We start from the raw sequence: 14497 nt of genomic DNA, 5'->3' as shown, positions 1-14497 counted from the left end.
TCCAACATCAGGAAAACTTCACTTTTCCACAGTTTCATTTAGTGAGAATGACATGCCAACACAAAATACAAAACTCAGTAAATAAAACTACATAATATAAACTAATTAGCTTAGCATTAGAGTTTGTTTTTGTGTTTAGAAAATGCGAATTGATGGGGTAACACAAATAACTTGAACTTTATAGAGTATTTTTATCATGTCACATCAAGTACGGGAATGTGCTCATCTGCTGAACACAAACTGTCATGATGAAATATGCAGTCAAGAGTAATTCAATTCTGCTCCAGATTACCATCTCGACACACCAGACCCAGACCAAAAACCACATGCCTCCCTCTACTGGTAACCCCTGTAACATCAACCTGGTCCCAACAGTAACAACAAGCATATGCACCACACAATGACAGTCACAGGAGTGTTAAAACTATCTATTTACAAGACAGGTCAAATATATATGATGATGGAAAAATTATTTTGTAATGTTTGTACTGATTTGTAATCCAACACCATCTAACTGTTAACATGAGAATGCTGAAATGTGTTTGAGGAAGTGTGAACAGTCTTAACAGTTTGTATGTAAACTAATCTTTTAAGCATCATATACTGTAAGGATTAATTAACATTATTGAAGAAAGGAATCATAAATGTTTTCTATATTACTACAAATAAAAGAGTATAACCTGAAATGCCATGTTATGTCACGACTTTGTTTTGATAAGAAGGCATAATCAATTATGTAACATATTTGCAGAGTAAGTAGGCCTATTAGAAAAAACACCGCACATATTATTATTATTGTTGTTATTAAAGAAGTTTCACAAAGAAAACGTTGTTTTTGAATGTTCTCTAAACGTTCAAAAAGTCCAGCTTTTTAAATGCTTTAAAAATATATAATTGGATGGAAAAGATAAATATCCCAGCTCCAGTTTAAATGGAGGTTCTGATTGTTTCCTTTTCTTTTTGTGAGTTTTAATCAGTCTCATTGATTCCAAATGTCTCTGCGCCTACGTTTAGCGGCGTCCTTGTTGTAACAAGATTTACGTAAAAACGGTGCGTAACGGTGGCCACAGCAACGTGTAGATGTTTTTTTTTTTATTGTGGATTATGATAAAGCAAGATAATTACCTAATTTTACACAGCAACAATGTACGCGTTGTGGTTACTAAGACAACTTCTCTCGAGCCCTGACTGTGAAATGTCCCGGATGAGGTTGAGTCACTCACGTTGACGTCACTCGAGCTCTGAAAATGGCTGAGTCGGAAGAGGAGGTGGATGTCTTGGTCCAGAGAGTTGTGAAAGACATCAATAACGCCTTTAAAAGAAACCCGAACATGTACGTATGTGAACTCGCATTGTTGTTTATCACGCGGTCGTCTAGTTTAATGCTTAAAGCGGCCTGGACCCTCGCGCTCAGCCGCAGGGAGCACATAGTGCAGCAGCCTGTGTAACTTGCGCAGACAGACAGCGGCTGGCTAACCGGCTACTAACCAGCGGCCAGCTGCAGAGAGAGCTCACCAAGCCTCGCTTTTAGACCAGGTCGTGTTAAAATGTGTCTGGGGTGCCTGTTTAACAAGCACCGTGCAAACGCCGAAAGTTTCTCTTGAGTGAAACGCAAAGTGTTGCATGCTTGTCATGTTGCGGCTAGTAACGTTACTGTGAATAGCCTATTTGGATTTGTTATTGGTCGCTGGTCAGTCAGTGGAGGGCGTAGCGAGCTTTAATACATTATATTTATAGTCATAATTCTCAGTAATTGTCGATGTCCTTTTGTTTTTACTGGTAATCAGAGTGAAAATATCAGTGGTTGCAACATCGCTGCTCTTGTGTATCCAAACACTTCAGTCCACATATGAAGCATCGTGTCTGTTTTTTAAAGTTGCCTGTGTGTTTGGTCTGTTTGTCCCATATTTGAAGGCCAGTGCCCTGTCCCAATGGTTTTATCTCCCTCTTTTCCTATGACATTCTTGTTTGTCTGCCAAAGAGGTGCATCTGTATTGAGTCAGTGTCAGCTGAGATGTTTGGTGCTTTATGCATTGCTGTTTGCCTTCAGCTCCTTAGTATTTAGCCGAGTTTCTTAAAATAGCCATGTGATGACTTCTTTTTATCTTTTACAATGTGTTCACAGTGATGAAATTGGCCTCATTCCGTGCCCCGAAGCCCGATACAACAGAAGCCCCATCGTCCTGGTGGAGAATAAGCTGGGAGTGGAGAGCTGGTGTGTCAAGTTTCTGCTGCCCTATGTGCATAATAAACTCCTGCTGTACAGGCAGAGAAAGCAGTGGCTCGATCGGGAAGGTAGGACGAAGGTGTATTGGGTTAGCTTGTTCGGCCGGCTCACATTGCTGTGACATTAGTCTTTATTAAAGAAACGGCTGTTCATACAAAAGACCAGCATTGCTGGAAAAAACTGACTTCTCTCTCTTCTTCTCTTCAAGCACTGGTAGATATAACCTGCACATTGCTTCTCCTAAACCCAGATTTCACCACTGCGTGGAATGTCAGGTACATTTTCATCATGCTTGTATTACCTGAACAAAAAAACATTCTACCTAACTAACCCCTTCACATACTTTCTGAATGATAATATGCACCTCTGTGGTATTTTTTAGAAATTCTCTTTATTTCTTCTCTTTGATGTCTGGCTGTGTTATTGTTCTGAATGTGCTGTGGCTATTTTTAAAAAGTTGTCTAATTTGGGAAAGGAGACATCAAAAGAATGCTGCTATATTTAACTCTAAATGTGACTTGTTTTTCAAAATTTGCATAGAGAGCACAGAATTGACTGATTTCTCCAACATTTAGTTCCAAACTGGAAACACTCTAGAGAGATTTATTCCATGCCTGTTTTAATTCCATTCAAGTTTCAATTCAAGCTTATTTGTATAGTGCTTTTCACAATACATATCGTTGCAAAGCAGCTTTACAGAAAATTTAAGTTTCTATTTTAAAGTTTCTACATTATATTTAGTAGTAACTTATCAGTGGTGACTGTCAAGTTGATGTCCATATGGCCGAAATGTACAGTAAAATTTATGCAGTTTATGACATCAACAGACGTTGAACACTATTAACTGCAAATAGTGTGTTTTTTATCTTTACTGTTATTTATTGTATTCTTTACTGGTTTCTTTTTTTTAAATTAGGCTTTTTTCACTAGGATTTTGCACAAAAATCTTGGCTAAATGTCTTTGTCATAATGTTGCACAGAAGAAACATTGTCCAGGAGGTGGTGCTGTACTTTTTTCTTTTTTTTTTTTTAATGGTTGTATCCTTGTGAATTCATTTTGGTGTTTATTGTTTTACAGAAAAGAGCTCCTGCAATGTGGCGTGTTAAACCCAGAGAAGGACCTTTACCTGGGCAAACTTGCACTATCAAAGCATCCGAAAAGCCCAGAGACATGGATACACAGGTAAGGTTTTCAAATCTTTGATTTGACCTGCAGTGTCATATCACATAATTGGTGGGGAAAAAAGAAAAGCTAAATTATTATGACTTATAATTTGCATTAAAATGTAGAGAATAATACAATTTTTATTTTAAATATTTGATTGTTTTCTCAGTTGCTTCAATCAAATAGGATTTTTGGCCCTTTGTAGTGTTGGGCACCTCTGTCTTAAATGAAGCAAGGTGATTTTTATTGTTGGTTAACTATGATTTTATAGCATAACTGTAAACACCAGTAAAGGCATCTGCTTTAGTGCGTTAAATGTTCGTTGTGTGACTCTGAAGATATTCTGCTCTTAATGTATACAGTTAAATGAGATCTTTTAAAATATTAAAGGGGTCATATGATGTTACTAAAAAGAACATTATTTTGTGTATTTGGTGTAATACAATGTGTTTATGTGGTTTAAAGTAAAAAAAAAAAGCATTATTTTCCACATACTGTACATTTTTGTTGCTCCTCTAAGCCCCGCTTTTCTGAAACGTGTAAATTTTTACAAAGCTCATCGTTCTGATAAGCGAGGCGTGCTCTGATTGGCCAGCTATACAGTGCGTTGTGATTGGCCGAATACCTCAAGCATGAGACAGAAATATTACGCCCCTCACCGTATTGTGATGGCATTTCACGATGCGACCACACAAAAACAATAAAACCCATTACAAACGAGGCATTTGTTGCACCAGTGGGGACATAATTACTGATTATAATGACTTATACTGTCTTTTTATGCGTCACGTTGCATTGTGCTGCGTAAACATTACCATGTCTGCATTTGTGATCAGAGAAACGACAAACAACAAGCACTACTCTACACAGCTCAAAACTCACGTTTGAATCATCAGTGGCAGAAATGTACTTACAAGCTGTGAGTCAGAAGCGTCAGACTGTCCTTGCAAATTTGGAATTGCCCCACTTTATAGAAACAGCCTTTGTGCAAGCCAGCATTCTTCCAAGTTCAGGAAATAGTTCTCCATAAAATGTGCTGCACACACTCAAATATTTGCATTGTACTGCTCTGGGACAGTGTTGTAAATACTACTTTACCACTAATTTCTAGTTGTGTCCTCGTTTGGAAGCCCGAACAAAGTAGTTTCACTTTCACAATGAAACAGCCTCTCCAGTACATGGCGCCGGCGGCAGCAACAATACTACAGCGAGAATAATAGTTACACCTTCTTTCATTGCGTATATATTTGAGCGGTGTAATGAAAATCTCCCCCCATCGTGACGTAGAGATGCGGGGGGCGTGTTTGAATGAGCCATTTTAGGGGAGCGTGGCAGAGTCTCAACTTTTATAAATAATCTCTTTGGTTTTGAGACTTTAGTCTTTGCAACTTCACGGATCTTATCTATGCATGAACAGCTTGTAACACTCCAAAGAGAAAGGAAAACTTGAAATCGCATCATACGACCCCTTTAAAGATGGCATATTATAGAAGTGCTGTGTCCTGCACCTTTCAAGTGTCCTATTTTCCAGAGTACTTTTAGTTCACTATTAGATTAGATGAGTCTGAATTTTCAGATAATGATATAAAAAAAACTAATAATAAATTAGGCATTAAGAAATTCATAATGTAGTAGTTTGATGCGCTGTACTGGAAAATGTGCTCTGCTTTCATGTAGCTGAATTAGTATGGAAGAGACCTTGCTCTCAAACTGGCTGAAACGGTGAAAGCAGAGACCATGAAATGAAACGGCCTGCAATTGCAGACCTCTTGCAACATGTCAACAATGGCACATACTGAAGTAGAATTTTGTCACTACTGCAAGGACAAGGGCAAACCACTTTACAAGGAAACACGAATCCAAAGCTTGTGCACCTGACAAGACAGAGAGCTTTATGTACCTGCAGGGAGTGTGCAGGACACATTGCAGCTGTCAGATATTTGGCAAATAATTCAAGTTTTTACTATTTACTATGTCAGTTTGGATGATGTTATTGTCTGCAGATAATACTGAGCCATTAGATCTCCCAGGATGCTTAGGATCCGCAAGGCACTGAGATAATCGGGCGATTCAGAGCCGTTATGAAAGAGAATTAATTGTATTATTTGTTATTGTCTTGGCCTTTCATGATTTGCAGATTTTACACTCTCATAAATAAAACCGTAAGTGTTAAATTCCTTGTGCATCTTGGCATATGTTGATGATCAGTCTGCTTAATTGGTTTGTTGTGAACACAGGCGCTGGGTGTTACAGTGGCTGCAGAAGGAGTGCTCTCCTTCTGGACAAGAACTGAAGGATCAGGCTGAATCCAGAGGAGACGCTGTGAGGAGACAGTGCGAACGGTTACAAAGAGCCTTGCAGGAGGAGATGAGGGTCTGTGCAGACGCAGCCGGCCGTTACCCCAGCAACTACAATGCATGGTCCCATCGTATCTGGGTATTGCAAAACATGGCTAAAGGCAATCTGAAGGTAGGCCGTCTCAGTCCACTGCAGCTCTCTGCACTATATCTGTGTGATTTATCATAATGACTGAAAACGGGTGTCTGTTAGTTGTTGCTTTGTTTGCGTACATCTCAAAGATTAGATTTGTCTTAGATTACTTGAAGGAATGATGGATCACACTGGCATATCATCAGTGTTGTTACAAGGAAAGCAACATGAGATGGTTATTTATGAGGTTGATAAATCCACCTGAGCCTTTGATCTTAATACCTTTCTTCTCCACTTGAATTACCTTAGGAAGAGACCTGATTACAGATGCCACAGTTTTCTGTCTTTTTAGCATGTATTTATTTAATTTGTTTTAGAGAGAGAGAGAGAGCTGAGTGCTGTTAGTCAGGAAAACGTATTGCCTTTTAGGGGGTCACTGAATGCCAGACCTTTGATGTGCTTATCCTTTCTTAATTAGATGCGAAATTAGGCAAATGTTACAGGGCTCAATCCAAGCTAAAGGCCCTCATATGAAAAGGATGAGCCTGTAGATTTAATGATCCAGGACTAAACAGACTTGAACCAGTCTGAGCTGTTCATAGGCTATTTCAGTAGTAATTGGGTTATGCGGCTGTCGTCTTGCATCTCTGCATGTCTTGTTAGATACTGTTTTCCTTGGTCTGAATTTCTATTCTAGATCTCTGTAGTACAATGTTTACTGAGTTTACAACCTAAGTGAAGTCATGTTTTATTTTAAAATACTCTTGGATATTTAATTATGCATGCTCAGTTCGTTTATTTTTACCTTTGAATCATCTAATGCTCACTTAAATTTAATATTAATTAGCATTAATATTTTAATAACACTGTTAAATATAAACTTCAGCAAATCTCAAAATGAATATCCATTATTAATGTACATCATATGTTGCATCAATTGACATTTAAAATGATCAATTTTAGTTTTAGTGTTTTATTTTTCAGTTATTTAAACAAAATTGCATATATTTAATATCAGCCATTCATCAGTTATTGTTTAAACATGTCAAATAATTTTAATTAACTTTTTTCTTTGCATATTTGAACAATGCATAACAATGTTCATGTATTTGCATAATATTTTGCATATTTCATTAAATGCATTTGAATAAATTGATTAATATTCTGACATTCATAACCTTTACAACTTGGTAACTGAACTGAAATGAACATAAAATTCAGCTGCAACAACCTGAATCATGATGGTGTTAAATGAATATAATACTCTGTGACTTTCTACTCCAGGTTCTGCACGATGAGCTGTCCTCCACCCGACTGTGGGTGTCCATGCACGTGTCAGATCACAGTGGCTTCCACTACCGTCAACACCTGCTCAAGGCCCTGGCCAGAGAGCTGAGTCAGGTTGGAGAGACGGAGCTCCACCCCACCCAGCAGCCTAATGGAGAGAGCACAGCGGGTGCGTCTGATGACAATCACCATAATGACGTCATCCCTCAGCTCTTCCACGAGGAGATGGAGCTCTGCACTGATCTCATAGAGTCATATCCGGGCCATGAGACGCTGTGGTGCCACAGGTAAGAGTGATCAGGCGGAGTGTTCGAAGCCAGTTAGAGATCTCCAGGTCTTGCTGTGCCGATGGTAGTCGTGCAATCAGTCAACATCAGACTGTGCTTCCACAGGTCTCAGTGTGAATACAGTGACTTTGTTTGCCAGAAATCTGTCCTTGGCCCTCAGCTGGTCTGGCCTGATGTGTTTATTGCTTAGTGTTATAAAATGATGGATGGTCTTATGCTGCAGAATTGTAGCTCACTGAGGGAGAGGCAAGCAGTTTGTTGGATCTTTTTCTAGCTCTTTCAGTTTTTCCTCTTCCCAGCCTCATCCCTCGTGGCTTAGGCAAGGAGCAGCTGCTCGGTGAATGGTGTTTATGTATCTTTAGCTTGTGTTTCCCCCCTAAAGTGTGTCATGGCAACAGATCTATTTCATTTATAAGTCTGCTGTTAGTTTGAAGATATGAGAAGTTATTTGTGCAACATTTCATGCCTTTTAATGATAAACATTATAAAACAAAATGCATTACTAAGTTCTAGCTTGATTTAGTCACAGATGATACATAAGCCTTTTTTTTTTAATGAAATCATTGTTTTTTTTAAAAGTGGAATTGCTTCAGGACTGGTAAGTGGATGGCAAGTGATGACCCAGCATGGCACTAAAACTGTTTTTCATACAAAAGTAACACCAAAATTAAATTGTCATCTACTCGACAAATATGACTGACTTGGGTGGTATACAAAAGACATTTCTAATGACTGTTTTTTGACTAGCTTTGTGGCATCTTTTATAGTTTTGGAATATATATATAATATGGCTCTTTCAGATGAAGAAATTGAATGAATGAAGATGAAGGAATTCTGAAATTAAATATTGAGGAATTCAGACTGTCCAAAAACTATACCAAAGGTCAAGTTCTCCACAAGGAAAAGTAGTTTTCCTTAGCATTTTGTCAAATCGCAATTCAACTACAATTGTGTGGTCTTAATCTACTTTTAAGACCTATTTATGGTGCATTTGAAAGCTTTTTAAAATGCGGGTTCATTGTAATTGCATGGTAAAGAGCAAGTTGCACATTTTAGTAGTGCATAATCAATGAGATATTAGTTTCTATAATGTTTATCTCTGTTACAAGTAAAATTGTATGTAATATAGTTTGTGATGTATTTTCTTTTACGTTGGATAGTGTTGTTTGTGGTTTTTGAAGAAGAGGGTGCGTCTTTTAATAGTTTGTAAGCCTATTAAGTAAGTAGTATTAATTTTACTATTCTAACATTAAGCATTTTTTGTATTTTCTCTGTGACTATCATATCAGACCTGAATCCAGACTTAAATAATTATGTAAAGTGCATTTTAGTGTTGTCAAAAGTACCTACTTTGGTACCAGTTAAAAAAAATTGCAAAACTTGATACCAGCATTTTGAGCGCTGTTGAGCGGATTCTTAAACACCTCTGACTGGCCATTGTATTCAGAGGCTCAACAGATATGTCTGTGATTGGCTACAAAGATCATCGCCTCGCGCTCTGCACCGAGCGCTTACACAGATACATGTGGGAGTGTTTGAAAGTCACATCTATCAGTGCATCCGTCAGTGGATCCCTCATAGACAGATCCTCTGATTGACGCTGCTTTCAAACGCTCCCATGTGTATATTAAAAATTCGCTCAGCAGCACTAAAAATGCTCGTGGGAAATGCTGGTATTGTCATATTTTTAAAATTTCAGTACTGCCTGGTACCAAAGTCGGTACATTTGACAACATTTTATTTTATAGTCAGCTGTATTTCAACACTGTACAAATTCAAATCCAGGCTTCTCCAACAGGCGACATGTCTTCTACCTGTGGCACCAGTGGCGGAGGGAGCACCTCCAGGGGGCAGGGTCACAATCTCCACCTCTCACCCACACCGACGTCCTCCTCAGCGAGGAGCCCTGTAACAACGCCAGCGCCTCCCAGGCCATGGACGTTGACTGTGTTCTGGATGGGAGCAAACATGGAAGCTACACGCAGGACACAAAGCGACTAAAGCGGGGACCCCTGCTTCCCCACCCCGGACTTCCTTCTGAGCACACGTTTGTCTCTAGAATCCTCATGGGCTGTAGGAGCCCCGAGCAAAGCCGCTTTGCCATTGCCTACAGGAAGTGGCTGGACTCAGTAATAGGTCAGTAGCATGAGAAACACTCCACCCACCATGATGTGGGAGAGCTGTGATAGGTCGACTTATTTCTGGCTCCAACCACCCACACCCGCTTCTCTGAAAACGGCTGGACTTCTTGGCTGGTTTGTCAGAGATGCTCTGCCAGAGCAAATTCCCGCTCATGATGAAAACCCATGATTCATCTCCACAGTCTAAGCCTGGTATGGTCAGCTGCTTTAGTTCAGGTACTGGATATCTCAGGTCTGTTTTCAGTGTACAATCCTTTTCTCTATCAGAAGCTACAAGTTTGTATTTTTTTCATATAGTTTGGTTGGTTTTTATGTTGTTTAAAGTCTTCCACCACAAATCAATAACAGTATGCTCTCTTCATGCTGTCTGCAGTTTTATGATTCCTGTCGGGAATCTTAAATGCACACTGTGGTGCACACTTGAAGGGAACACTTAGAGCCCAAAGTGATTCTGACCCAGTTTCCCTCTTTGTTTAATTGAGGGCAGACTGGCTCTGAATTCCATCTACTGCTCCTCTTTGAACTTTTGTACTGAAGCATGAACATTTTTTCAATGAATACCTAGAAGTTTTGCTACAATCAGTTATGTGAGCACAATCATTGAATTTAAAGCTTCCTGGAGCCATTTGATATGAAATATTAGGGCTAAAGACAGACATTTTCATGAGTTTTAAATAAACCTTAAATAAACCAATAACTGCACATGAAATTGACCGTTTCTAGGTGCTCTCCTCATTCAGGTGAGTATTTGTATTATATGACATATCTGTTGCAGGGTCAGCATTTCTTCGGTTCATGCAGATGATTCTTGGGCGTTTGAGAATAAATTTTCCTAAAGCACATCATCATCACTCATTAGAATAACAAAGGCCACGTTGTCACATGGACTAGCCTCAGCATTTAAGCACAAGTTTTGGGTTATAGTTCATCCAGGTGGTCTCACAGATGCATGGGTTTTCATGATGTAAGGGAATTGCAGAAGTAGGAATAGGCTTTTCTCAGCTTGGCCCAAGCGTGGCTGCAGAAACAACATGCTGCCACATTCAAGCCCATCTGGTGCAGAATGGTGCTTATTCTCTGCACCGGGGGAGTTTGGACCCCTGAGGGGCCTGGGTTTACAAATGCTGCTTTTTGTTTAACACTATTTTCAACTTAAAGTATATTTATGCAAATATGAAAAGTGAATTGTTGTTAGCTTCACTTATGTGATTTATTAAAGCTAATAAGCTATTAGACAGTTATGGTTGACTCACTGTTACTCAGTAATTATTCAACTTGTAATAAACTTTGAAGTTTCACAGGCTCAATCTTGCATTGACAACTTAATTCATTCACAGCTTAGAGTAGGTTGTGAAAATCTGATTAGATTTTATTCGATCTCGCTCTTAAATCAAGGACAATGCCCATTATACGTATGCAAAACTATTTTAGTTAGGTGAAGTAATTTTGACATTCTAGCAAAGCTTATATGAATCATGTCTTTTAGCATATCTAGAAGACTTGCACAGTTCGATCATAAGTTTCACTTCATAAAAGTCTATTACTGTTCTTTTTTGGGGTTTTTTTTTTTTTGCACAGTTGCACAAGAACTAGATTTATGAAAGTAGTTGAGTTATGCAACTTCTATACTGACTCTCAGACTTTATAAAGGGCCATGTCAGAGTGGTTTTCTCTGTTCCTGCATGTCTTGGACCCTGACACTTTTTTTTTTTTTTTCTTTGAGCTGCAGCAGCAAAATTGCCGGATGTCTGTCACAGAATCCTGAAAGGTTCCCCTCAAGAATAAAGCCAATTTTCCTCCACACCATTCCTCTGTATAACGCAATGTTTAGCAACTGCACTGACATCGTTTGATCATTTTTCACTCTTTATAAGTACAGGTGTGTGCACAGGTGCTTGTTTTAGATTATAATATTATAAGGTTTGAGCGCACACCCCCCCACCCCCTTGCACCTGCTGTTAAATAAACAACTGCTAATAGAGTCCTGTATGGAAGAATAGTCTAAAACTGGAATGGATCTGCAACAAATGCCTTTTATATTTTGTCACTCTGATTGGGTCAATCTGATCTGAATAGTTATCTTTTTGCATGTACATTTGGTGTGTACTGTTGTTTTGGGATCAAGTTCACGTTGTCAGTGTATTTGATTACATTTTATTATAGTTTTTTGATTTCATGACCCATACCTGCACATTGCATTGCTTTTTGGCTCCCTAAACAATTAGCTCTTTGTAAAAATGCTATAGGTGGTAAATGTATTGCCTACCAACTTAAACCCTTAATGGACAGTCTTATCAGTTATATTGTTGAGAACTTACAAATTAGAATATTTTTGTCTTTATTTCTGTTCAGGGCTTCCTATTCACATCATTTCCTAAGCAGTTCACAGATAGTCATACATTACCTTAGAGGTTTTAAGTGTGTACATTAATGTGAATCACACCAAGGAAGCACATAGTATTTCCAGTCATGTCATTTTCCATTGTTGTAATGTCAGTTGCTGTGTGTATACCAAAAGTTTAACAGCAGTTACACTGTAAAGCATAAACACAGATTTTAAGTTACTAGTACATCTATGCAGAAGCATGACCAAGTTAATTTAGCTTTAGAAAGAACAAATGTAGCCTAAGATTTTGTATTTTCTTCATGTATTGTCTGATAAGCTGATAAGGTACTGTAGGTTTTTACAGCCACAATAAACATTTATAGCATCTCATCCATTATGTATTTTATATTTATTTGTATTAAAAACTGTATTGACCGTAGTTGTTTTGTCAGTTGCCTACCACATTAAATAAAGCTACTCTGAAAAGGTCCATCTCACATTTTTCCTATTATTTTGCATTCATGACCATTTTAAGTTATTTGTTTTTTTAAATCATGTCATATGTATTTATTCAATTACACCGGATACTGAAAACATTTACAAGAAGAACATTATTCATGGATCTAGAGAGCACATAATGTTCCCAAATTTAGTTTTTTATATATATATATTTTGGAAATAAAATGTGTGCTCATCAAGACTGCATTTATTTGTTAAAAACTACAGTAAAAACAGTAATTTATTTTAAGATTATTAGAATTTAAAATAAGTTTCCTATTTTAATTTGTTTTAAAATGTGGTGTATTCCTATCAAAGCAAAGCTGAACTGAAGTAGTTATTACTCCAGTCTTCAGTGTCACGTGATCCTTCAGAAATCATTCTAATATGCTGATTTGATGCTTAGGAAATTTTCAGTTACCGATGCTGAAAACAATTGAGCTGCCCAGTATTTTTGTGGAAACAATGACACGTTTTTCAGAATTATTTGAACCAAGATCAAAAGAACACAAATGTATGTTCCTATGTAAAAGTCTTCAAAGTTACTTCTGATTAAATTAATGCATTCTTGCTTAACTAAAGAATTAGATTCATGCAGAGGGAAAAAAAAAGAAAAAACTTTTGAACGGTACTAAGCTATAATTTAACTGATGACAATAAGAAGTTGAGAAAAAGTATCTGTGGTAGGCTAAATATTGTTTGCTTCCTCTATTTATTCTGTAGCCTGTAGCTTTCTTTAGTCGGAGGGCTGGGCAGTCATTTTGCAACCAGTTTCATTTCATGGCATCGAAAGGCTTATACCGATTCGGTTCTTTAGGTTATTTCTAACTATGAACTCAAAGCATTTCAAGTAACGTTATATGTACAGCACTTGATGTTTTTCCGAGAGCTGCAGCTCGTTCATTGAGAAATTAGGCAGCCTTCGGTGGTGTTTGATTAGCAGGTCTCTGATAGGAGGAGTCGGGCTTGCCCACAGACTTGAGATGAAGATGGTGGATCCAGACACACATCGGGTGGACCGTTAGCTCTCTGGAAACTGCAGCGAATGAACAGGTGAGAGATATGATGTGTAATCATCGTCTGTTACAGAAGCAAGTAAAACAGGAATAGTGTAAGAAAAAAAAATCATTGTATTTCAATGAGATTCATTCAATGCTGGTTCAATCGTAGTGACTGACTGTTGTGATGTCGCTTTCCTGCGGGTGATGGGCTGAACAGTGTTTGTTTACACTAGAAAGCACAATTGTTGCCGCGGAAAGCACTGCATTTACTATATGAGGGCCTAAACTGTTAGGTTTAGTAACTTGGTTATCCGATTAAATCAATGCAATTTGCGATGCAAACAATATTAATATCATTAGTAGAAAAATGCCTTCAACTAATTCAGTTTCCAACTAAGTTATGTTTGTGCGTTGATTGAGAGTGGTGTTAATTCTGATGACTAGAATAACAGGGACTGCTTCTCCAAAAAGATTTGTATTTTCCTGCAGGTTAGTTACACCAGTAGGTGGCAACAAAGGTGAGTGTGGTATTAGTGAATGAATAAATTCTTCACTCAATCCATTCTTTTCAAAACATCTACTGTCTCCTGAGGCAACAAGGCACATCCAAATCCAATCATTGTGAAACATTCTTTCTAATTAGATGCCTTCACCTGGGCTAAATTTCCCAAAGGTCGCAAGTTCCGTTGTTACCAATAGTGTTCAGCGGAACTTGGATCCATAGCTGGCTAACGAAGCTTGTGGGAAATGCACACCTGATCGATTTTTGAGGACAGCATAGATGTATGATCCGTCACTGCCTACGATATTCCACAAACCTGTTCGTTCGATTTTGTGTGACACCCCTTTCTCTCCTTATTGAGAATGACTCTGATTAACAACTAAATGAACAACGTTCCAGCTAACATTTTTTGGTTCCCAGAACGTTCTGGGAACGTTATCCTACAGAGCAGTGGTATGTGGTGGTGTTCTGAAATGAGGAGGCACAGTCCTTTTTTTCTTTCTTTTCTTTTTTTTTTTTTAATCAAATGTACATTCATGTCCCATTTACATTTTCTTGGTTAGATAAACATTATTAAAAGGGAAAAAAAACAGTTCTATTTTATATTTTTACATTAATAATGTAGTCAGTATT

At 38.0% G+C, this 14497-nt stretch overlaps 2 protein-coding genes across 3 annotated transcripts in view; both read left to right on the top strand.

The window, feature by feature from the left end:
* Window positions 1-1227: 1227 nt before the first annotated feature.
* Window positions 1228-12353, top strand: LOC306871298 (protein prenyltransferase alpha subunit repeat-containing protein 1-like). The gene is made up of 8 exons (XM_079419112.1): window positions 1228-1333; window positions 2126-2295; window positions 2436-2502; window positions 3306-3410; window positions 5630-5861; window positions 7107-7396; window positions 9195-9532; window positions 11267-12353. The coding sequence occupies exons 1-8, from the start codon at window positions 1248-1250 to the stop codon at window positions 11320-11322; spliced, it is 1344 nt and encodes a 447-aa protein (XP_079275238.1). The 5' UTR covers window positions 1228-1247; the 3' UTR covers window positions 11323-12353.
* A 965-nt stretch (window positions 12354-13318) lies between these two features.
* LOC306870927 (amyloid-beta A4 precursor protein-binding family A member 1-like) overlaps window positions 13319-14497 on the top strand; it is a 58811-nt gene continuing 57632 nt past the window's right edge. Inside the window, exon 1 of one of the 2 annotated variants that reach the window (XM_079418519.1) lies at window positions 13319-13414. The gene's annotated coding sequence lies outside the window, so the exon portion shown is untranslated. The remainder of the gene's footprint in view (window positions 13415-14497) is intronic. The other variant, XM_079418518.1, reaches the window with a different exon arrangement.

The sequence above is a fragment of the Barbus barbus genome (assembly GCF_936440315.1).
Source record: "Barbus barbus genome assembly, chromosome: 6".
Lineage (NCBI taxonomy): Eukaryota > Metazoa > Chordata > Actinopteri > Cypriniformes > Cyprinidae > Barbus > Barbus barbus.
The sequence above is the reverse complement of the archived record's forward strand: the minus strand, read 5'-3'. Positions and strand labels throughout refer to the sequence as shown.